The 25,600-nt window shown below is 38.0% G+C and overlaps 1 protein-coding gene across 2 annotated transcripts in view; it reads left to right on the plus strand.

Moving 5' to 3' along the window:
- The window catches only part of TGFBR1 (transforming growth factor, beta receptor 1), a 51,407-nt gene extending 26,751 nt beyond the window's left edge, over positions 1–24,656 (plus strand). For both annotated transcript variants that reach the window (XM_011939494.1, XM_011939493.1), the window contains exons 3-9: positions 2,808–3,038; positions 8,380–8,610; positions 13,104–13,271; positions 15,310–15,466; positions 16,958–17,082; positions 18,129–18,259; positions 19,644–24,656. In XM_011939494.1, coding sequence (XP_011794884.1) covers positions 2,808–3,038; positions 8,380–8,610; positions 13,104–13,271; positions 15,310–15,466; positions 16,958–17,082; positions 18,129–18,259; positions 19,644–19,769 — 1,169 coding nt within the window. In that variant the 3' untranslated portion in view covers positions 19,770–24,656. The remainder of the gene's footprint in view (positions 1–2,807; positions 3,039–8,379; positions 8,611–13,103; positions 13,272–15,309; positions 15,467–16,957; positions 17,083–18,128; positions 18,260–19,643) is intronic.
- The last annotated feature ends 944 nt before the right edge of the window (positions 24,657–25,600 follow it).

The raw sequence follows: 25,600 nt of genomic DNA on the forward strand, positions 1-25,600 counted from the left end.
CACCCAGGATCAGGAGTTCAAGACCAGCCTGGCCAACATGGTGAAACCCTGTCTCTACTAAAAATACAAAAATTAGCTGGGCATGGTGGCGGGTGCCTGTAATCCCAGCTACTCGGGAGGCTGAGGCAGGAGAATTGCCTGAGCCGGGGAGGCAAAGGTGGCAGTGAGCCGAGATCACGCCACTGCACTCCAGCCTGGGAGACAGAACAAGTCTCAAAAAAAAAAAAAAAGATAATTAAATAAGTAAATAAGTAAAATTTCCTGGCAGAACCAGTAGTTTGAAGGCTTCATAAACTTTTTAATTTTAAGATTCCAGTTTAATATGGAAGTCTGAGCACATGTATTTAACTCTTTCCCCAGATCCCAAAGGAATATAAAAATGAGGGCAACCTTTGTTAATGCTAGTGGAATTAATGGTAGAATGCCACCCACATGCCAACACTTGTGAGGAACTTCTGTAATTCTGCAGTTTACAGTACAGATGACACCAGACTGGTAAAGAATAGGATCAATAACTAATAAGAAAGGTTAGTCATTGAAAAGTCCAACCAATAACTTAGACGAAGGATTGGGGGTGAGGTGAGGGTACGAGCAAACTCTCAGTTCCCTTTTAGGAAGCACCTGGCTTCAGTGCTCAGAGGAGCAGACACAGTTGCTCACTTTCCACTCAGAGTTGGTCCAGGCCTTGTGCTAATTAAAGGAGGAAGCACTGCTGTAGCACAGAAGGAAAAGGCCAGTCCTCCACCTGTTCACCATGATAATGCAGCTCTCCCGTGGTAAGGGTTGGTCAGACTACAATGTCTTTGTGGCTTTGATGAAAACATCTACAGTTATAATGTGACAAAGAAAAGGATAATTCCAGAATTTCCCATTTCCATCATTTGAGCTTGAAATATCTGAATAGAGATTTGTAAAACCTTGTGAAGAAGTCACCTCATTTCTCATATTTCTAATTAACGTATATAAACTTCTCATTTCCAGCTCTAGGATAAGCAAACAGCAAAAAATTACCAATGAAAAGTTAGAAGTTCAAAAGAAGTAGTCTGAACTAGATAGATTAGATGTCATCCTATGAAATAGGTTTACCACATGACAGTCCAGGGTCTATTTTCAGTTATTCACTATGAAATGAGAACATTTCACAGTTGTAAAAGGTTGCTTTCAGAAGAAAAGCCCAACTGATGAATGTTTTTAAAAATGCACTATTGAGAGTGAACAACAGACTGGATGCCATAATTTTATAGTCAAGTTTGGGACAAGCTTAAGAAATTGTGTTACAATTCAGAGAAAAGACAGTTGGTGAGCATATTAAGAGATATAGGGAACAGATTTAGATGATCCAATATGCTTATTATCAGAATTCCAGAAAAAGGCATGAGACTAGAAAGAAGACAGAATACCAGGCAAAATTAATGAAAAAATATTAATCCAAACACATATAATAAAAAGTATCAGTTTTAAAAATAAAAGAATTATATAAGCATTTAACACACATAAACATTGGTTACCTATAAAAGGCAAAAAAAAAAAAAAGGTTCAGATTTTCTGCTTAAATATCAGAGGGCAAATGGAACATTTTTGTAGTCACCTAAAATTCTTTAAATAGGCCAAGATTTTTCATATACAAAGGCAACAGCCTTCTTGCCACAAGTTCAGTGTACAAGGACGCATGGACTGTTCGAAGGAAATTACTAGAAATAGGATTCTGTATGATAAGAGATTAATCTACTGAAGATCTCAAGAATGGGAAAGATGTGGTATGAAAGAAATGGTGGTAAGTAGTAAACCAGTAAGACTCAGGATGAATGTCAAAATAATTGTAATTTTCTGAAACAACCAGAAAATTTTAATTATTAATGGAAGTTACAAGAAAATGATCTGGACTTAAAAGTTCAGGAGGTTAAGATAGAATAAAATGTATATATATGCAAACTCTGTTTAAAAAAAAAAAAAAGATATGTTCTGCCTTTAAAAAACTGGTGGAGCTATTGGCTGGGCATGGCTCATGCCTGTAATCCCAGCACTTGGGGAAGCCAAAGTGGGTGAATCACTTGAGGTCAGGAGTTCAAGACCAGCCTTGAGCAACATGGTGAAACCTGTCTCTACTAAGATACAAAAGTTAACCAGATATGGTGGCATATGCCTGTAATCCCAGCTACCTGAGAGGCTCAGGCAGGAGAATTGCTTGAACCCGGGAGGTGGAGGTTGCAGTGAGCCAGCATCACACCACTGTATCCAACCTGGGCAACAAGAGTGAAACTCTGTCTCAAAAAAAAAAAAAAAAAATTGGTGGAGATATATATACTAAAATGTGAGTTGTTTGGGAGTGATGAAGATGTGTGTGTTTTTTTGTTTGTTTTGATATTTTTGTTTGTTTTTCCTGCTATGAGCATGTACTGGCCTTGGAACAAGAAGACAAGTCAAACATACTTTAAAAAATATATATGATTTTTAAGGAGACGTTAATGGGTATTGTTACAGGTTATTGGTATTACTGACCTGATGTGATAAGTGGGGAAGGTAGTATGATATTGGTAGCAGCTGGCCTTGTAATGATGGCTGAAGAGTACAGAAGGAGTAAGTGGGTGCTGACAGAGCTGGTGTGCATGAAAGGAGGCCTAGTGGGAGAAGACTGAATGATTCACTTGTTCTGGGTTTGAGCCCTATAAACTGCTGTAATGAGGCCCTTTGGCTATGTGGTGGCAGTGGCCAGCTGCAGGAATTGTGTAGGATTAGGAAAATGGGGGTTGCCACCTACAGTGTTTTTGTTGTTGTTGATGTTTATTTCACTCAAGGCCCTTTTTCAGTAAAGTCGTCACCTGGCCTTGGTCCCGTGGAACTGGCAGCTGTCATTGCTGGACCAGTGTGCTTTGTCTGCATCTCACTCATGTTGATGGTATATATCTGCCACAATCGCACTGTCATTCACCATCGAGTGCCAAATGAAGAGGACCCTTCATTAGATCGCCCTTTTATTTCAGAGGGTACTACGCTGAAAGACTTAATTTATGATATGACAACATCAGGTTCTGGCTCAGGTAATGTAATTAATTGTTTCTCCTTTTTCCTAAGACGTCTTTTTAAAATTAAGTGATACTTATTTTATTAGTTTGCTAATAAGCCAACTTGTTAGAATGTGAGATAATATAAATAATATTTCAGGTTTGAAACTTACAAAAATCTTTAAGCTTGATGTATATATGACTGTGGCTGGTTTAAAATAGATTGGAACTTACTTAAACTGTTAAGTCAGTCAGCTCCATGGTGGTATAAATTTCAAAGCGTTCTCACTTGTATGATCTAATTTGCTTTTCATCACTGTGAGGTAGAAGGGATAAGAACAATTATTCTCATATAGATGAAGCTGAAGTTCAGAGATGTTCAAATGATCTGCAACTAACCCGTTCTGTTCAGGATTGTTTAGCAGCCTGATGTTTATATTTGAAAACAGGCATGACAAAAATGTATTCAGAATTGTGAAGGTTATTTACTTTTTAAACATTATATGAAATTGTCTTTTGTACAGGGCTGGTTTTTTAAAATTAAACTAATGAACTCTTACGTCATTTTCTCACTTCAGAAAAATGTCTAATCACCTTCTTATTTAATGTAGTTTTGGCCCCTAATGAGGTTTGCTTTTCCCAGTTCTATTTGTTGACATTTGTGGCATCAGAAGTAGATGATAGATGAGCTAATTGTCAGAGTCATCCCAAGGTGGATTTTGGCATAGCAAGTGCTTCATATTTAAACTGAAGGGGCGTTATCTTCTACTTTTTCTTGCATATGGTTTGGAAAAGTATTAAGAGAGGAATACTGCTATCCCCTGTGTTTTTAGAATTTGACACTTGGCTAAGGATAAATAGATCTAGGTTCCAAAGCAAGTTTTGTCTTTGATTGGCTGTATAACCTTGGTTAAAACATGTTTCCTCGGCCGGGCGCGGTGGCTCAAGCCTGTAATCCCAGCACTTTGGGAGGCCGAGACGGGCGGATCACGAGGTCAGGAGATCAAGACCATCCTGGCTAACACGGTGAAACCCCGTCTCTACTAAAAAATACAAAAAACCTAGCCGGGCGAGGTGGCGGGCGCCTGTAGTCCCAGCTACTCGGGAGGCTGAGGCAGGAGAATGGCGTAAACCCGGGAGGCGGAGCTTGCAGTGAGCTGAGATCCGGCCACTGCACTCCACCGGGCGACAGAGCGAGACTCCGTCTCAAAAAAAAAAAAACATGTTTCCTCTTTGGGCTTCTGTTTCTTCATCAAAAATATGGAACCCATACTGCTGATAAAAACACTTCAAGTGGTTTGTTAAGACTTTTAAATGAGATATACTATCCTTTGAAAAGTATGAGTCGTCTTCAAATAAGGGCTAAATTCATGAATAAAGTGAAAATCTGGAAAGCATATATAGTGAAAATTTCACTAATTTTGGTGAAACCCCATCTCTACTAAGAATACAAAAAAGTTAGCCGGGCATAATGGCATGCGCCTGTAGTCCCAGCTACTCGGGAGGCTGAGGCAGGAGACTCGCCTGAACCTGGGATCCCGGTGGAGGTTGCAATTAGCTGAGATCGTGCTACTGCACTTCAGCCTGGGCAATAGAGTGAGACTCCATCTCAAAAAAAAAAAATTCACTAATTTTATAATTGAGTGATATTAAAGGAATATTAAAGCAGAAGTTGAGCATAAAATCATATCTAATGTTGCAGAAAGCTTATATAATGACAAATGTCTATTTATTTTAAGGAAATGAATATATATTGTTATGTCTGCATATCCGTTCATTTAAGAATGAAGAAACTGATTTTATTACCTGAATTATTCTTCTGTAGAATTTGGCTGTATGTATTCAATAAGAGAACTCTCTCCTTGACTGCTAGGACACATACAGGCTCGCACTGGAGCTCAGGTCAGAAGGCAAGCTTAGGGATTCCTGAAACAGTTGTGCAAGGAAGACAATGAGAGTTTGGACTTAGATGGAGCCATCTTAGTACTGAAGGTGTGATAGTCTTTGGGGAGGAGTGGTGGATGGAGGTTATTTTAGAGCTTTCCTGGGACTTCCCATTTATTCTCAGTTCAGATCTTCAAAAAGATTTTGCTCATTCTGGAAGTAATCCTGCTCAAGACTGTCATAATCAAGGACCAGAGTCACAGAAAATCAGGATGGCTTCAGATCATTTGGAATTAATCCCTCAGACCTGTTATCTTGTACACTCCGGAAAGACAGCAGCTCATGCCACTTGCCACAGTGGAATAAGCCCACCTAACTGATTAAAGGAATTGGTGGGTGGGTGATAGTTGATTACTGAATAAGAATATCTTCATTAACCTTTTAAGAGATAAACATGAAAAAGAATGAAATAATTCTGTTTCCATTATATATATATATTTCTAGATCCATGAGGGACCATAGCTTTCTGTTCTCTGAAAGCTTCTCTCCCTCTTTTTATGCCTTACCCTGCAAAAACTTGTCTGCATTGCTTGCTAGCTCTGTAGCTTTGGGCAGTTAACCAATGTCTCATGCTTGAGTTATTTCATCTTTAAAATGAAAGTGATGGACTCTGCTTTGTGCACCTCATTGGGTTGTTGTGAGTTCAAGCAAGACAAAATGTTGGCATGAAAGCGCTTGGTAAATTGTAAAGTTATGTCCAAATAACAAGTGTTACTCTTATTGAAAACATACTTGGAAGAAAAATCTAACATACATTATCAGTTGACTACATTGTACAAAACTTAGTTGAAGGCCTCCTTTGCCTATCATAGTTCATTGTGTACTGAATTCTCTCCAAACCTATCCAGGCAGAAGCTATCTCCTGGTGAATAATAGCAGAAAATGCCATCTGTTTCCCTTCTATTCATTATAAATCCTTAATGCCACCTTAGGCATGAGAGTAGTGCCTGTGAGTAAGTAAACTGTGTGTTTATAATACTTTGTTTTAGTTCTTTCTTTAATTGAGGAAAAGGTATAAGCATTTTACATTCTGAATTCATGTGTTCATTACTCAGTACTGTGACCATAATTAAGGAAAGGCCCTATCTCTACCTCTAAAGACCGTGCTTTTAACTTGAGTACTTCAGGGAATACAATGTAGAGTTGGGTTCTGGCAGCTGTACCCCAAGTGTGTGAGTGTGCACATGTGCGTATGTGCCAGCTTTTGATAGTGAGTCTTCTAGGCCAGTGTTTGTTATAGCTTGTGCAGCTTAGGAGCTCTTGTAATATATGCATGTTGTTCAGGTCTTATTTCCTGTTCACTGCATGTGAAGCTGTGGAGTCCCTGTTTCCCTTTTGAAGTTTTCTCTCAAACAGTTCTAAAGGTACAGAAGAGTAGAACAGAGAATATAGAGGTCTAAATTAGGCCTATTCCATTTTATCTTTAGAAGAAAATTGCTACTTTTTTTGTTTGTTTGTTTTTGAGGCGGAGTCTCACTCTTTTGCCCAGGCTGGAGTGCAGCGGGGTGATCTCAGCTCTCTGCAAGTCTTCACCTCCCGGGTTCAAGCAGTTCTCCTGCCTCAGCCTCCTGAGTAGCTGGGATTACAGGCGTGTACCACCATACCCAGCTAATTTTTGTACATTTAGTGGAGACCAGGTTTCACCATGTTGGCCAGGCTGGTCTCAAACTCCTGACCTCTAGCGATCCAACCACCTCAGCCTCCCAAAGTGCTGGGATTAGAGTTGTGAGTCACTGTGCTGGCCAATTGTTAACTTTTTTAAAATGCTCAACTATTCATGTGAAGTAACCCAATATAGACAATACAATGGATCAAGATTTGCTTTTTAATTTTAATTGACATCTAGAATCTAGTCATAAAGGGGAAGACAAAAACTTTCCTTGTCCTGTTGGCCTTTCTTGACCATACCATTTACACAAGTCCTGAACCTGTCAGGTGTTTTCAGAATTCGTGTTTGTGATTCCTTTTTCTTTTTTATTACTTGCCTTTGCAATTTCCAGATTAATCTCCTAAAATTAACTCTTAGATGTACTTTTAAGTCTGTGGTGTGGCCCTCTACAAGGCTTCATAAAATGTAATAACTTAGTATCTACACTAAATGACATAATTAGAATTGATTATTCATAGTGTGAAAGAGCTCTATGATTTAAATAAGGATTTCAGACAGATCTGTTTCTCACTGGCAGCCTCCTTATAAACACAAACATTTATAGTTAGACTGCTAACTATAGGTCGGTAGGGTAGAGCAAAAGGAAGAAAGGACCCATTTAAGAAACTTAAGAAGAAGAGCTTCTGATCGCTTTAAAGATTTAACGTTTGGATTTATAAGCATTTCACATCAGGGAACCAAAGAGAGCAGATAATTTCATTTACTGTCATTGGGTTAATTTGATCTAGCAAGCAGCTTTGAGTATAGATTATAAATGACACCAATTTATGTGTACATAGATTGTATAAATAAGATACTAGTGGGGAACATGATGTACACTGACATTTTCTTTGTTAGTGTCAATGTAATTTAAAATGACACTTACCAGATGGGGGATAGGATATTAAGTTACTGTCTCACATATAGTGACACTTAAATGTTGCAGGTAAGTTAGTAAACCCTTTTAAATGAAATAAGTATGGCAATACTTAAAAATACATATTTTGGAGAAAGCCAAGTTCAATTAGTGGAAAAACAGTGCTCCATTACCAAGGTAAGTTACTTAGCCTTGTTCTTCAAGATACTAGTGTTGCCTATGTAGCCAGTTGTTAGCAAGTAAATTGCTTTCCTTGAAATAGTTTCTGTGGTGACTCTTACTGATTTATTAAAAAGCCAGATTTACTTCTGTGTTTCTGTGTTCACATCCTTTTTTCTTCCTGTCAGTGAAACAGTTACCAGATTCATCTTTCTAAAATAAGATTTTAAAATTAACTTGCTTCCAGCCATGTCCCTTTTTCTCAGAAATCTTTTAGAAGTTCTTTTACCTAAAGCTCTCATTGGTTATCTTGAGCTTGGTATTCAGTACTCTTCATCTTCTGGTGACAGCTTACTTTCTCTTTCACTGCTTTGCCACATACATCCTCTTTCTGATTGCCCAGGCTGCTTCCCTAAACATGTGTCATTCATTTCCCTCTACCTTTGCCTGTACATTGTTCCTGCCTAACCACCGTACTTAAGGGATAGTCAAAATTCAACTGACTTTTACAAAGCCTACCTTGACCCTCTAGCAGGAGTTTCTGGATTCTTTTATTATATTTATTATCTTATTTTCCTTTTTTAATTAGTTATTTTATTGCAAATAAAATACATATCTCCCCAGTGAGATAAGTTGCTAAAAGGATAGCTTAAAGTGTCAGCTTTCTGGGTCACTCTTTATGCCTATCAGGATGTTTGAAACATGTAATATTGTTGATTGTGTTGAGTACTATTTATTTTTACCTTTAGGTTTACCATTGCTTGTTCAGAGAACAATTGCGAGAACTATTGTGTTACAAGAAAGCATTGGCAAAGGTCGATTTGGAGAAGTGTGGCGAGGAAAGTGGCGGGGAGAAGAAGTTGCTGTTAAGATATTCTCTTCTAGAGAAGAACGTTCATGGTTCCGTGAGGCAGAGATTTATCAAACTGTAATGTTACGTCATGAAAACATCCTGGGATTTATAGCAGCAGACAATAAAGGTCTGTAACATTTGCTTTTTTCCTTGTGTTATTATAACAAGATCTCTTTAAGTCTTTTCAGATATGGTGACTAACCATCATCAAAGTAGATGAGAAATAGATGTCTGTCATGTAGATTAGACCCGTTAAGTCAAATACAATATATTAGTAACTTTTAGAACTAGGAACTTCTTAAAGATTTTCTTGACTCTTGATAACATTCCTAAAATCTCTTACTGTTTTATAAAATGTAAAAGAGCCATTTTAAAAAGCCATATACTTTGTTGGTTTAGTTTAGGGCAGTTAGTTATTGAGAGTAGTCATGATATGGAAAAGATATATAAACTTGCTCAAAATTTTGAGAATAGGGCTTAGATAGTCGTTTCCTTTTAATCTCTTCCTGACCAGTAGAGTGTTTCAATATAGACTATTGAACTTATTTAAGGGGAGAGTACAAATAACTTGTCAGTGTTCTGAGTTGCCAAGGGCTAAATAGATGAATCTTTTGGCAAACTCAATTAAAGAGAGAAATTGTTTCTTCAGCCACCCTGCCATTGGTAACCGTGCGAACACTTTTTTGCGTATAATGCTTTTGCCTGAGGCGCAGCATCAGGTCAGATGCTGAAGAAGGAAGGAAGCCTATCAGTGGGGAGTCAGAATGAGTGGGGACTGCAAGCAGTGACCTTAGACTGTGCTGCTGCCACTTTCTGAGCTTCCGTTAATACCGTTATGCCCACGATTCCTACTTTTTGTTTTGTTTTGTTTTGTTTTTTGAGATGGAGTCTCGCTCTGTAGCCAGGCTGGAGTGCAGTGGCGCAATCTCAGCTCACTGCAGCCTCTGCCTCCTGAATTCAAGTGGTTATCCTGCCTCAGCCTCCTGAGTAGCTGGGACTACAGGTGGGCACCATCATGCCCAGCTAATGTTTGTATTTTTAGTAGAGATGAGGTTTCACCATGTTGGAGACCTAGATGGTCTCCATCTCTTGACCTTGTGGTCCACCCACCTCACCTTCCCAAAGTGCTGGGATGACAGGTGTGAGCCACCACACCCAGCCCCCATGATTCCTATTTTTACTGCCTCTGTCAGAGACTTGTGTTTCAGCTCCACTCTTAACATCCCTACCCTTGAATCAAATGTATTTCCAAGCTTTCCTGTTTAAAAAAAAAAAATGCTGTCATTATCTCTTAGCTTAGCCAGACCTGTCGTCATCTTTTTCCTTCTCTCACCTTCCGTTTACTTCAGCAATATTTATTTATTCAAATATTAACAGTGTTTAACCTCAGTTGGTAATTATGGGTGATTTTTATGATATTTCTTTCAGCTTCTCTGGGTTTTCAAATTTATTTACAAGCATGTACTGCTTTTTTTTTTTTTAACTTTTATTTGTAGAAAATTTCCAGTATGTAGAAAAGCAAAGTAGTTACAGTGATCCCTCATTGTCCAGCTTCAACAGTTGTCAGGTCACTGCCAATCATAATTGATGTCTCATCCCACCTATTCTGCCCTAATTGTGTTAATTCAAAGCTGGTCCCAGACAACATGTTTTCATCCGTAAACACTTATAAAATGTAATTTGTATCTTCAGATGATGAGGAAATGTTTTTATGAAACAACTACACCACCATTGTCAATTTTTAAAATGTTATCAAATACCCAGTTAGGTTCAAATTCTATAATTGTCTCCTATTAAAAAAATTACTTATTCAAATTATGATTCTAAGTCCACATGTTGCATTTAGTTGATGTTTCTCTTATGTGTCTTAAAATCTTTAGGTTCCCCCCTTCATCTTTTTTCTCCTTTTGCAGTTTATTTGTTGAAGAAATTGGATTGTTTGTCCTGAAAGGCCTATCATATTCTGGATTTTGCTAATTGAATTTTCATAGTGTCTCTTAACTTGTTTTTCTATCTTTTCTAAAAACTGGTAGTTAGATTTAGAAGCTAAACCTAATTAGAGTTTTATTGGTTTTCTCAAAATACATACTAAGGATATTATATACATCCTATTGCATCATATGTGGAGGTGTATAGTGTTTGATTAAGACAGGGGCAGTGATGTATATGATGGATGTAGGTAGCAATTATCAGTGGCACCTGACAGTGCAATACCCTTTAAGTAAAAAAAAAAAAAAAAAAAAAAAACCAGGCTGGGCACAGTGGCTCACGCCTGTAATCCCAGCACTTTGGGAAGCCAAGGCAGGTGGATCACGAGGTCAAGAGTTCAAGACCAGCCTGGCTAAGATGATGAAACTCCATCTCTACTAAAAATACAAAAAAATTAGCCAGGCGTGGTGGTAGGTGCCTGTAATACCAGCTACTGAGGAGGCTAAGGCACAGAATCCCTTGAACCGAGGAGGTGGAGGTTGCAGTGAGCCGAGATCGCACCACTGCACTCCAGCCTGGGCGACAGAGAGAGACTCTGTCTCAGAAAACAAAACAAAAAACAAAAATAGCAATCAGTCTGACCAAATCCTTAGTTCTCATTTTCGTTTCTGCCTCTAACACCATTTATTTCCTCCTCCAACTCTTAGAACAACCTTTTCTTTATTTACTATGTTTGGTGACCCTAGACTTTCTTTGTTCCTTTTATTTCTTCATAGTTGTCTTTATTTTGTCAGCTCTTACTCTTCTCACTGGTTCATATGAAGGTACTGATTCTGTAAGTGGTAATTTCTTCCTTAAGAACATAGCCACATTTGTGGTTTCAAACTCTACCATGTTGGCAAGTCTCAAATCTCCATCTGAAAGCTTAAAGCTCAACCGGGGTCTGGATTTTGTCACATTCCAGGTTACAAACACAGCAGCACAAAATGTTGGTGAGTTTGTGCCCTGTACTTCTAACCAAGCTGATGCTGTCATCTGGTGGTCACCATGGGAACTAGCCAACCCTACTGGCTCTTCCCTACTCCCCTTCTTTCTTCTTTGTCAGCGGTTAATGTACTTTCTCTGAGCCTAGTCCCTCCACCCCAGTTCCTTTATCTTCTGATTTAGTTAATTCTACCCCGGCAGCCCTTTATATGTATGGCCCCTTATATATAACCTTCCTTCTGCCTTGTCCGTAACCTGCGATTTCCCTTTCTTCCGTCTGCCTGCGTTCCACTTTGTTTCTTGTATTGGTGAGCTTTTCAAAATTCAGTAATGGTTAAGAGGCACGCAAATAAGCTAGTGATGTGCCTATATCAAGGAAAAGCCAGGGTGCGAGTTTGGACAGAATCAGTTTATAAAATTCATGAAGAACAAATTAATACTAAGTCCTTTTAAATGTACCCAGAAATCTCCTCCAGAATCTTCTGAAAAGTTTCCATTCCTTTCTTAATCTCTTCTAATCAGAGTTGGTTTTCTTCAACTAAATACCTTCAAAATAGAAGGCGGTTTCAAACTGTCAATATGGATTTTTTTCTTTTGTTTTACAACCAGCAGGGAGAGAAAGAGCACAGTTTATGTACTTCTTACCTAAAGAATCTAGTATTCTGTTTTTTAAAATCTTAACAGTCTTACAAAGTAAGATGTTATTCTTGTGTAAAAGGAGAATCAGAGGCTCCTTGGCTAAGAAAGTATCAGTAACAGGCAGGCTGTGGATTCCAGCCAGGTCAGAATGACTCTTAAGCGTGTATCTTTTGCTAGATTGTACTGTCTCCTAATGTTGTAATGCTTTTTTTTTCTTCATGGCTTAATTAAATATGTGGTTTCTCCAGCTGCTTCTAGGTTAAATTAGACTGTCGTGGACCAGTCTAGCCTAGGAGCCTAGCTAGTATCTTTACCATTATTCCTATGAGAAAACGTGTTTTAAACTCATGTATTGGCTTACAGAGGAAATTTTGGAACCCACGTTCCTAGTTGTTTGAGTTTAGTCCCAGCTTTTCCAGCTTTTCTCCTGACATTTCAGTTCCTATTTCAGCTTCCCCATGTGTTAGAGGTATCACTATCTCTGTTTTTCTAAGCTAGCAACCTTGGAATCATAATCATCTTGTCTTGTGTCTTTGTGAACTGTGTACACAATCTGTCACTAAAGCTTGTCATTTCTCATTGAAACTCACTTCCAGTTTTGTCCCATACTCTTCCATTCCCACTGTGGCCACACTGGGCTCTGGAGACTTCTCACCTCCTTCCTTCCCTCTATGTTCCCCTCCTTTTTTTTTAGCTTCTCTCCTTCCAGGAACAGCCACTGAGCACCCATCCCGACCCAGAGATTTTTCTAGGCACTTAAGAGTGCCAACTCTGATACTAATTATCTGTGAATACTCAAGAAAGTCACCATCTTTGTCTCTTAAATGGGATTAATTATTATTGCCTTATCTCAAGAAGAGGGGCTTACTCTGAGGAACTAAAGAATGTGTACATAAAAGTATAAAACAAACTGAATGTAGAAGAAAATTTGAAGGAAATACATACAGACTTAAGGTGGCATTATATTGCAGTGTGTGACTCAGGATTGAGAGTAAAAAGTGATAACCTTTGAACATACAAATCATAAATGGGTTACAGCCCAACCGAAATGTTAATTCTGTTTTACAGACAATGGCACTTGGACTCAGCTCTGGTTGGTGTCAGATTATCATGAGCATGGATCCCTTTTTGATTACTTAAACAGATACACAGTTACTGTGGAAGGAATGATAAAACTTGCTCTGTCCACAGCGAGCGGTCTTGCCCATCTTCACATGGAGATTGTTGGTACCCAAGGTAATTCTATAAGCAGTTCTATTATTTAAGCTTTAAATTTCCATGAATAATGTCTATGAAAATAGAAGGTGGAGGCTGGGCCTGGTGGCTCATGCCTATAATCCCAGCACTTTGGGAGGCTGAGGTGGGCAGATCACCTGATCTCAGTTCATGGCCAGTCTGGGCAACATGACAAAACCCCATTTCTACCAACATACAAAAAATTAGTTGGGCATGGTGGCATGCACCTGTAGTCCCAGCTCCTCTGGGGACCGAGGTAGGAAGATTACCTGCTCCTGGGAGGTCGAAGCTGCAGTGAGCTGACATCATGCCACTGTACTCTAACCTGGGTAATAGAGTGAGACTCTGTCTCAGAAAAAAAAAAAAAAAAAAGGAAACAGTGGGTGGCCTAACTGGAGATATTTAAAACAAATTTTTTAGTTGAGAACATTTTATCTTTCAGTTCAAAATTTCAGGTAGAGCTAGGAATCTGGAAATTTGTTTAGAGATTCTCTTGTCATTGTAACAAAACTGTGACTTTTTTTTTTTGAGTTCTTAAAAGTAGCATTCAATCTTACGATTTTTGAGGATCTCAGTTTCAGAATTCAAGTCCAAGTGAATATATTTTTATGTGTAGTATCAAATGAAATGTGAAAATGCTTTGTAAACATCAGCATGCTGTGTAACTATTATCTGGCCATCTAATAATTATATTTGACCTTGAGATAAGGAGACTGCATGAGATAGTTTTACAGTTGAAAAATTAAATACTAAGTTTTAGTTTTGACATTTGTATGCTATAGTTTTTGTGCCATGTAGGATTTCAGATGCCAGCATATCTCTCTACTCTAGCAGTTGTCCACTTGCAACCCAGTGGCTCCCCCACTCCCCACTTTACATACAGCATAAGTGCTAGTTCACGTATTAGCTAGCTCCATCTTTGTAATTATTATTATTATTGATTATAGCAGTTTTATTGAGTTATAATTCACATCATACAGTTCACCCACTTGAAGTATAAAATTCAGTGGTTTTTAGAATGCTCAGAGTTGTATAACCAACAAACACTATGGTCAGTTTTAGAATATCTTCACTCCAAAGAGAAACCCTGTGGCCACTAGCAGTCACTCCCCTTTCCCCCCAAACTCCTTAGCCCCAGGCAACATCTGCTCCTTTTTGTCTATAGATTTGCTTATTCTGCACATTTTATATAAATGAATCATACAATATGTGGTCTTTTGTGACTGGCTTCTTTCACTTAGCATGTTTTCAAGGTTCATTTATGTTGTAGCATGTATGAGCACTTCAGTCATTTTGATGGCTGAGTAATACTCCAGTGTATGGATATACCATTTGTCATGTATCCATTTGTTGATGGACATTTGGTTTGTTTCTTCTTTTGGCCATTGTAGCTAATGCTGCAATGAACATTTGTGTACTTTTATGTAGTTTCATGTTTTTAGTTATCTTGGGTATATACCTAGGAGTTGAATTACTGTATCATATGATAATTCTATATAATGGTTTGAAGAACTATCATACTGTTTTCTTAAAGTGCCTGAACCATTTTACATTCCTGCCAGCAGTGTATATGAAGGTTCCAAGTTTTCCACATTATAATTATTATTTTTTAATAACGCATTTTCTAGTGGTTGGTATCAAAGATAATACACTTAATACTGAGTACATTCCAGTTGATAGGGAAGTGATGATCTACATGCTTGGTTCCTGGGCTGCTGGAATATCAGTCTATGGCTAAGTTTCTTAAAAAGAATTCTTGAGGCACCAACAGATAAACCGATAACTTTTTTTGCCCCAGTCTTTGAGTTGTTCATCTTTTAAAGCATGTTATTGTCCACATTTTCTTTAAAGAAATACAATTTCAGCGACTTTTGGTGTAGTGATTCTCTTGAGTTTAATAATGCCATAGGTATTGTCAGTCATGTGGGCTGAAATGCTTTGATAATTTGGGTCAGGAGAAGAGACTTTTGAACCTAAAGGTGTGAGTTGTGATTGGTACTACCTTTTAAGCAGTCGTGTTTAATTTTTGATTCTTTAGGAAAGCCAGCCATTGCTCATAGAGATTTGAAATCAAAGAATATCTTGGTAAAAAAGAATGGAACTTGCTGTATTGCAGACTTAGGACTGGCAGTAAGACACGATTCAGCCACAGATACCATTGATATTGCTCCAAACCACAGAGTGGGAACAAAAAGGTATACTTTTGAACAACTATATTTAGTATCTTCTGAAATCACCTTTTTTCCCTTCTCTTTCATGTATACATATCATTGCTGAAACTCAGCTTAAACTTGTACTTTATTAGATTGCCAACAGGCAAGAAGATCTCATGGTCTTGCCTGCTCTGAAACCAAAGTTACCTGACTTAAAAAGATGCCTGCTGATGAAATGTTGCCCTTCCAGAAAATATCAGTAGGCATGTTAATTATAATTACAGTAGTAACTAATATTTATAGGGCACCTACTATGTATCAATCGTCTGATAGATCTTTTACTTGTATTACCTCATTTAATCCCTTCTCAAATACTGTGCTATAGCTAGCCCTGCTATTTTCATATTTCAGTTCCTGAAAATATGCCTTTCTTGCTTTCTTAGAACTTTTGCACATGCTGTCTCCTGGAGCGTATTTTACCCTACTGTTTCTCAGCTTCATACCCACTTTTTCTGTAGGAAGTTTTTTCTAGTTCTCAAGACTATTAGGAGTCCCTGCCAGGGGCTGTCATAGCACACTGAACTGGGACCATTGAGGCACTTATGCATTATGTAGTAACTGTTTATTTATTTGCCTGTATATTCTATTAGGTGCAAGCTGCTTGAGAGCAGCCTTGTATTCCCAGCATCCATCACAGTGCCTAATACATGGTAGATCCTCAGTAGATATTTGTTGAGTCCATGAGTCTTCAAAAGAACTTAATTAGGTAGGTGTTGTTACCCTTAATTCACAGACGAGGAAACCACCTTGAGGAGGTTAAATAATACAATCAGCTTCATGTGGATGATAAGCCGAAGAGCTGAGATTTGAACCTGGGCATTTCTGACCCAAAGCCCGTATCACATGCTGTCACAGCATTTCTTCAAACTACTTCCTTGGCCTTGGAGAGAGCCGGAGAGCCAGCAGCATTAGTCTATTCAAATTTTATGTATAATTTTGAGATTTCTGGATTCCCTGGGGACTCTAAACTATCAAGCCAGCTAAGGGGTCCTTGACAGTGGTTGCTGCAGGTCTCTGTGGGTCCTGACCCATAATTTTCATAGGTTTTTGAAGCTTCAGTATGAGGACTGGCATTCTTCTGTGTCTATTATTTTTTTTCCCTAGAGTATATTCCTGCCCTTTCATCTTCAGTGAGAAGACTTCTAGATTAAAATGCATGGTTTCTACCTAGTACATGTATAGGTGGTGTACATTGGGACACCCTTAACAGTCACAATAGTTGTATATGTCTTTCATTGGAAACCAAGATCATGAGGCAGATAGTGTGAAACTGCTATTTTAGCATTTTGTGGGATTTAGTTGACATCATTAATGTGCAAACCAGTGTGGATATTTAATATTTTTCTTGAGTCTAGTATTTGTTATGTAATATTTTGTATATATGTCTGTATAGAGAAATGTCTGAAAGGATGTTCATCAAAATGTGGCAGTAAGGGGATGATTTTCAAAGTTCTTTTTGCAAATTTTTTTTAGGTACATGGCCCCTGAAGTTCTCGATGATTCCATAAATATGAAACATTTTGAATCCTTCAAACGTGCTGACATCTATGCAATGGGCTTAGTATTCTGGGAAATTGCTCGACGATGTTCCATTGGTGGTAAATTGCTCCCCTCTCCCCCAACAGTTTGTCATGAGCAGAAGAAGTTGTTCGAGAATTGTCTTCTTTTTTTATTGAATGAAATTATGCACAATCCATTACCTGAAACAGGACGTCACCGAGTGCCAGAGAAAACAAAGGCGATGAAACCTTTGGGAGGGCACAGTGCCATGGTGTGCACATGCACAGCTCTAGCCTAGTGTATTCTCTTCCTGTTTCCATTTGAATCTTGAGACTCATCAGAACCCAAACCCTTGTTATACTGGAATATCGTTCTTTAGAATGGACAGCTGCTTGAGAGGCTCACCTAGGAAGCTGTTTCTAGCGTGTACCTGGGTGTCAAATTTATTTTTTTTCTTTGACATTGTGGTTATTTTCTCCAACTTGATAGTTATAGATTACGTACACAGAATACAATTATGTTACCATTGTGTTGTTTTCTAGAGTTAGTTTGTCTTAACTTCTAGCGTTTTAAATGAAGTACTTACAATGTTTACTCAGGAAACAGTCTCTTAGGCTTGGGGACCTGGGCTTGGCTGAGACCTTAGTGCCTTAGGTGTTTGAAGCAGTGACGGACAGAGTATTTCTCTGTATTGTAGTAAATAGGATATATTATGGACAGATGCAAGTAGAGAAAGGGACTTGCACCTTAAACTTGCCTCATAGGATTCGTGTCTCACTGATAGGGTCTATATATCCCTGTACAAGTGAGAGCCTGTGCACTTACAGAATAGAATCTCATTTGCTACACAGTAGGGTTCTAGGGGAAAATGTCAATCTGGTGGTCACAGCTCACAGTTTACTGTCATTTCAAATAGGCTTTATTGATCTCATGGCAATACTTAGTTTCAAGGTATGGGCAGAATGTCAACTCAGGGAAGTGACTTGTTGATACAGATTTGGATGAGATAGAGAAAGCTGTAATCTCTGTTCCACTACCTACTTTAGTAATAAGACACTGTAATAGGCCTCTCAGGTGATCTTTTTAATGCCTTGGCATTCGCTGAATAAATTCATCAAAATTAATTTTTTTTAAACTGATACAGGAATTCATGAAGATTACCAGCTGCCTTATTATGATCTTGTACCTTCTGACCCATCAGTGGAAGAAATGAGAAAAGTTGTTTGTGAACAGAAGTTAAGGCCAAATATCCCAAACAGATGGCAGAGCTGCGAAGTGAGTATTTCCTTTTGATATTAGGCAATTTTCTAAACAACTTCTGCTTAGTAAGCAAAAGTTTGCTGCTTTTCTTTAAGAAGTTTCTTTTTCATAGCAGTCCAACCAATGTGTAAAAACAGAATAATTTGGTTCTCATATTCAATTGTAAGCACACTGAAAGGGCCGTGGAACATTTGTAGTGGCCTTTAGTGTATCAGAACATAGTTTAGGTCTGCCGGGCAAACTAAGGCACATACTTTTTAAATGAATGCCTCCCTTCAGCCAGGGCAACCCAGAATAGTAGACAGTTGCTGGGCAGGAATTAGGAGACCTGAATTCTAGACCAGCCTGACTACCATTTCAAGGGTCTGACTTGGAACAAATCACTTTAGTTCTCTGAACCTTAATATCCCTTTGTAAGGTGAGGAACTCAGATAAGGCGATTACAAAGGTGTTTCAAGTGATTTTCCGTTTTATTCATCTGATTGCCCAGATGACCATTAACCAGGAATTTAGGGAAAATGCTTTTTTTCCATCAGTGTCTGAGCTTCTCAACCTCAGCTCTAACAAAAAGTTTTAGAAATGTTTTTGTAATTGTAAATTTAAAGATTCGTAAGATGAATTTTATTTAACCTCTCCTTAGTTGCTAGCTGTTACTATTATAATATTGGTGAAGTAGGGCATATTCCTCCAGGTTTGAAGGTTTGTAGCTTAAAAAGGCTATAAAAAGCTGTTCAGTTCAGTAGTTGGTTTTACATCTTAAACTGCTATAGGACTCCGCAGAACCTCTGATAACCAAGAGAGCTTGCTACCTCCAACAAAATCACATCTACAGGCCCAAATAAAATGTATTTCAGCATGCTCAAGGAATTTGCATGTGTCATACTTTAACAAATGAGAGTGCTGCTAGATTTTGTCTTTTAGAAATTTGATCTACTCCGGAGGCTGAGGTGGGAGGATTGTTGGAGCCTGGGAGGTCGAGGCTGCAGTGAGCTGAGGGCATGCCATTGCATTCCACTTTGGGCGGCAGAGTGAGACCCTGTCTCAACAAAAAAAAAAAAAAAAAAAGAAAAATTTGATCTGGATACTTCAAAGTACAAACTTAAAATTTCAGTGTGAGGTCAGATTTCTTCTTTGCTTTGCCCAGCTCTGGTTTAGGATTCGACCTCTTCAGGTTTGCTAAGTGAGTTACTCTTTGTCTACCTGCTTTCCAGCACTGGCACCAGTACCCTATTGATGGAAATTTGTGAAATTTCTACTCATTTGCTATTACAAACAATGCTTAACAACAACAACAAAGTGTATATGGCATTTAAAAAGAAAATTTACAGGTAAAAATTCTTATCCAGACCAATGGAAAATGGTGCATGCATTAATTTTTTTTTATTGTATTTTTTTGTAGGCCTTGAGAGTAATGGCTAAAATTATGAGAGAATGTTGGTATGCCAACGGAGCAGCTAGGCTTACAGCATTGCGGATTAAGAAAACATTATCACAACTCAGTCAACAGGAAGGCATCAAAATGTAATTCTATGACTTTGCCTGAACTCTACTTTTTTCTTCAGATCTGCTCCTGGGTTTTAATTTGGGAGGTCAATTGTTCTACCTCACTGAGAGGGAACAGAAGGATGTTGCTTCCTTTTGCAGCAGTGTAATAAAGTCAATTAAAAACTTCCCAGGATTTCTTTGGACCCAGGAAACAGCCGTGTGGGTCCTTTCTGTGCACTATGAACGCTTCTTTCCCAGGACAGTTACAAAATGTTGTGTAGTCTACCTTTATTTTTTATTAACAAAACTTGTTTTTTAAAAAGATGATTGCTGGTCTTAACTTTAGGTAACTCTGCTGTGCTGGAGATCATCTTTAAGGGCAAAGGAGTTGGATTGCTGAGTTATGATGAAACATTTCTTATTATTAAAGAAAGTGATTTGCTCCTGGTTAGTACATTCTCAGAGGATTCTGAACCACTAGAGTTTCCTTGATTTAGACTTTGAATGTACTGTTCTATAGTTTTTCAGGATCTTAAAACTAACACTTATAAAACTCTTATCTTGAGTCTAAAAATGACCTCATATAGTAGTGAGGAACATAATTTATGCAATTGTATTTTGTATACTATTATTGTTCTTTCACTTATTCAGAACATTACATGCCTTCAAAATGGGATTGTACTATACCAGTAAGTGCCACTTCTGTGTCTTTCTAATGGAAATGAGTAGAATTGCTGAAAGTCTCTATGTTAAAAACCTATATAGTGTTTGAATTCAAAAAGCTTAGTTATCTGGGTAACCCAAACTTTCTCTGTTTTTTTTTTGGAAGGGTTTTTGTGGTATGTCATTTGGTATTCTATTTTGAAAATGCCTTTCTCCTACCAAAATGTGCTTAAGCTACTAAAGAAATGAAGTGGCATTAATTAGTAAATTGTTAGCATGGTCATGTTTGAATATTCTCACATCAAGCTTTTGCATTTTAATTGTGTTGTCTAAGTATGCTTTTAAAAAATCAAGTGGCACTCTAGATACTTATAGTACTTTAATATTTGTAGCATATAGACTAATTTTTCTTAAAGGGAAAGTTTGTCTAGCTGCTTGTGAAAAGTTATGTGGTATTCTGTAAGCCATTTTTTTCTTTATCTGTTCAAAGACAGTGTTATTTTTTTAAGAAATGAATTACATTTAAAATTAGAATATGGTTAATGTTCTAGGTATTAATTAATGGCGAAGGTAGTTAATACTTTGAATGGATAACAGATGTGCAAGAGAGTCACATTTGTTATGTATGTAGGAGTAAACGTTCGGTGGATCCTCTGTCTTTGTAACTGAGGTTAGAGCTAGTGTGGTTTTGAGGTCTCGCTACACTTTGAGGAAGGCAGCTTTTAATTCAGTGTTTCCTTATGTGTGCGTACATTGCAACTGCTTACATGTAATTTATGTCATGCATTCAGTGCACCCTTGATATTTGGGAGAGGTGGTAGCTAAAGAACATTCTGAGTATAGGTTCTTCTCCATTTACAGATGTTTTTGGTCAAATATTGAAAGCAAACTTGTCGTGGTCTTCTCACATTAAGTTGAAACTAGCTTGTAATAACTGGTTTTTAATTCCAATGCTATGAAGTCTCTGCAGGGCGTTTACAGTTTTCGAAGTCCTTTTATCACTGTGATCTTATTCTGAGGGGAGGAAAAACTATCACAGCTGTGAGGCAAGACTTCGACTTTATAGTGCTATCAGTTCCCCGATACAGGGTCAGAATAACCGATACAGTATTTTGGTTAGGAAGAGAAAGTGGCCATTTACACTGAATGAGTTGCATTCTGATAATGTCTTATCTCTTATATGTAGAATAAATTTGGAAGACTATTTGGTCTTAAAACCAAAGTAATTTTAGAATGAGTGACATATTACATAGGAATTTAGTATCAATTTCATGTGTTTAAAAACATGGGAAAAGTGCTTAGAGGTTACTATTTTGACAACAAAGTTGAGTTTTTTCTGTAGTTACCATATTTCATTGAAGCAAATGAATGAGTTTGAGAGGTTTGTTTTTATAGTTGTGTTATATTACTTGTTTAATAATAATCTCTAATTCTGTGATCAGGTACTTTTTTTGGGGGTTTTTTTGGGGGGGGGAAGGGGGGCCATATCTAAGCCTACCAGATCTGCTTAATGAAATCCAGGGGACCAATGCATTTTATCACTAAAACTATTTTTATATAATTTTAAGAATATACCAAAAGTTGTCTGATTTAAAGTTGTAATACATGATTTCTCACTTTCATGTAAGGTTATCCACTTTCGCTGAAGATATTTTTTACTGAATCAAAGATTGAGTTACGATTATACTTTTCTTAACCTAAGTGGATAAAATGTACTTTTGATGAATCAGGGAATTTTTTTAAAGTTGGAGTTTAGTTCTAAATTGACTTTACATATTATTGCAGTTAATTCCTTTTTTGGCCAGGGATGGTTTGATAAATCACAATTGGCTAATATTGAAAATGAAGGTAACTTAAAAGGTGGGATGGATCATGATTACTGTCGATAACTGCAGATAAATCTGATTAGAGTAATCATTTTGTCATTTAAAAACACAGTCGTTTATACTGCCCATCCTAGGATGCTCACCTTCCAGCATTCAACTTGGCTAAAACATCTTCTGGTAAATTGTGTGTCCACATTCATTTTGTCAATAGCCAGGAGAAATGGGGATGGGGGAAATACGAATTAGTGGGGCATAGACATCCCTGGTCCATCCTTTCTGTCACCAGCTGTTTCTTGCAACCTGCTCTCCGACTTGCTGGTCCCTGACACAGAGGCCATTGCCTCCCCCACAGCCTTTTGACTGAAGAGCAGCTTTGGAGACCCAGAGTAAAATGGCTGATGGAAGTTGTGGGACATACTTCCATTTCCTTTAGTCATTAGAGGTGGCAGGGAGGGATCTCTAAATTTGGAGATTGAGCAGATGAGGCTTGGGATGCCCCTGCTTTGACTTTAGCCATGGATGAGGAGTGGGATGGCAGTAAGGTGGCAACTGCAGTGGGAGTTGTGCCAGAAACAGTGGCCAGTTGTATCCCCTATAAGACAGGGTAAAGTCTGAAGAGCTGAGCCTGTAATTCTGCTGTAATAATGATAGTGCTCAAGAAGTGCCTTGAGTTGGTGTACAGTGCCATGGCCATCAAGAATCCCAGATTTCAGTTCTTATTACAAAATGTAAGTGGTCACTTGGCGATTTTGTAGTCCATGCATAAGTTACCTTTTTTTTCTGTGTCTGAGAACTATCAGATATAGGCTGTTTTGTAAAACAAGATGGCAAAGAGATCATTAAAGTGCACAACAAAATCACTGTCCCATTAGACACGTCATCCAAAGCTTATTTTTATTCTTGCACTGGAAGAATTGTAAGTCAACTGTTTGTTTCTTGACCATGGCAGTGTTCTGGCTCCAAATGGTAGTGATTCCAAGTAATGGTTCTGTTAACGCTTCGGCAGAAAATGCCAACTCAGATACTTTGAGATACTAAGGATTATCTCTGGACATGTACTGCAGCTTCTTGTCTCTGTTTTGGATTACTGGAATACCCATGGGCCCTCTCTCTTAAGAATGCTGGACTTCTAGGACATTATGATGATTGTCAGTACATTAAACTTTTCAATCCCATTATGCAATCTTGTTTGTAAATGTAAACTTTTAAAAATATGGTTAATAACATTCAACCTGTTTCTTACAACTTAAAAGGAACTTCAGTGAATTTGTTTTTATTTTTTAACAAGATTTGTGAACTGAATATCATGAACCATGTTTTGATACCCCTTTTTCATGTGCCAACGGAATGGGGTGTTTGATATTTCTTCATATGTCAAGGAGATGCTTCAAAATGTCAATTGCTTTAAACTTAAATTACCTCTCAAGAGACCAAGGTACATTTACCTCATTGTGTATATAATGTTTAATATTTGTCAGAGCATTCTCCAGGTTTGCAGTTTTATTTCTATAAAGTATGGGTATTATGTTGCTCAGTTACTCAAATGGTACTGTATTGTTTATATTTGTACCCCAGATAACATCATCTGTACTTTCTGTTTTCTGTATTGTATTTGTGCAGAATTCTTTTGGCTTTATCAGTGTAATCTCTGCCTTTTAAGATATGTACAGAAAATGTACATACAAATTTCCATTTAAGTCGAATGATACTGAGAAGCCTGTAAAGAGGAGAAAAAAACATAAGCTGCGTTTCCCCATAAGTTTTTTAAATTGTATATTGTATTTGTAGTAATATTCCAAATGTAAATAGGAAATAGAAGAGTGATGCTTATGTTAAATCCTAACACTACAGTAGAAGAACGGAAGCAGTGCAAATAAATTACATTTTTCCCAAGTGCCAGTGGCATATTTTAAAATAAAGTGTGTATGTTGGAATGAGTCATGCCATATGTAGCTGCTGTAGATGGCAACTAGAACCTTTGAGTTACAAGAGTCTTTAGAAGTTTTCTAACCCTGCCTAGTGCAAGTTATAATATTATAGCATGTTTGGGGAGTGTCCTCCTGTCTGCAGGTGTGTCTCTGTGCCTGGAGGCTTTTCTCCACATGCTTAGGGGTGTGGGTCTTCCAGTGGGGCATGATGGACTGTCTACAGGTGAACTCTGTTGCCTTTGGGTCAGCACATTTGTTAGTCTCCTGGGGGTGAAAACTTGGCTTGACAAGAGAACTGGAAAAATGATGAGATGTGGTCCCCAAACCCTTGATTGACTCTGGGGAGGGGCTTTGTGAATAGGATTGCTCTCACATTAAAGATAATTACTTCAATTTGAAGGCTGGATTTAGGGATTTTTTTTTTCTTTATAATAAAGACATCACGAGGATATGGAGCTTTTGTTGAAAGTTGGAAAAAAAGTGAAAGGCATTAAGACATTCCCAAACAAATATTAAGATAATTTGTTGCCTATGGACATCTACCTTACAAGATATACTAAGTCCTTCACACAGAAAATAAATGACACCAGATGGTAACCTGAATCCACAGGATGAAATGAAGAGCACCAGAAATGGTGGATATGTGTACAAATAGAAAAGACTGTATGATTGTATTGCTGCCATAAATGACTACAACTGTCCTGGCTTAAAGCAACACCCATTTATGATCTCAGAGTTCCGTAATTCAGAAGTCTGGGCATAACATAGCTCAAGATGGTTCTCTGCTCCATATTTTAAAAGGTCAAAATGAAGGCATTGGCTGGGCAACATTATTTTCTGGAAGCTGGAGATGAATAGGCTTCCAAGCTCATTGAGGTTGTTGGCAGAATTCAGCTCCATATGGTTGTAAGGTTGGCCAGGGGTGGTTGTCAGTTTCTAGAAGCCACTCACATTGCTTGGCTCATGGTTCCCTTCTCCATCATCAAAACCAGCAACAATGGGTTGAATCCTTGCACTTTCTCTGATCTCCCCTTCTGCCTCATATCTCCACTGTCTCTTCCACTGCATCTCCCTGATGCTTTTGCTTTCCTCTTCTGCTTTTGAGGGGCCACGTGGATAATCCAGGATAATTACCCTAATTAGTAACGTCAGTTTTACCTGCGAGGTCCATTCACAGCAGTACCAAGATCAGTGTTGGATTAGATAGAGAACGGAAATCTTGGGGAAATATTTGCCTACCAAAATACAAGTTTTCTTTCAATAGCATAAGACTATATAGTAATTACAACACCATACTGTTGGGTTTACAGTATAGGTGCAGTGTAATATCAACACAAGGGAGTGGGTAGGAAATGGAGCTCTATTGAGACAAAGCTGTATTTTACTAGAATTAATTATTCCTAATTTGAAGAAGATTGTAATAAATTGAAATGCATACTGCAGACCCTGGAGTA

This window comes from Colobus angolensis, unplaced genomic scaffold, assembly GCF_000951035.1.
Source record: "Colobus angolensis palliatus isolate OR3802 unplaced genomic scaffold, Cang.pa_1.0 Scaffold181, whole genome shotgun sequence".
Taxonomy (NCBI): domain Eukaryota; kingdom Metazoa; phylum Chordata; class Mammalia; order Primates; family Cercopithecidae; genus Colobus; species Colobus angolensis.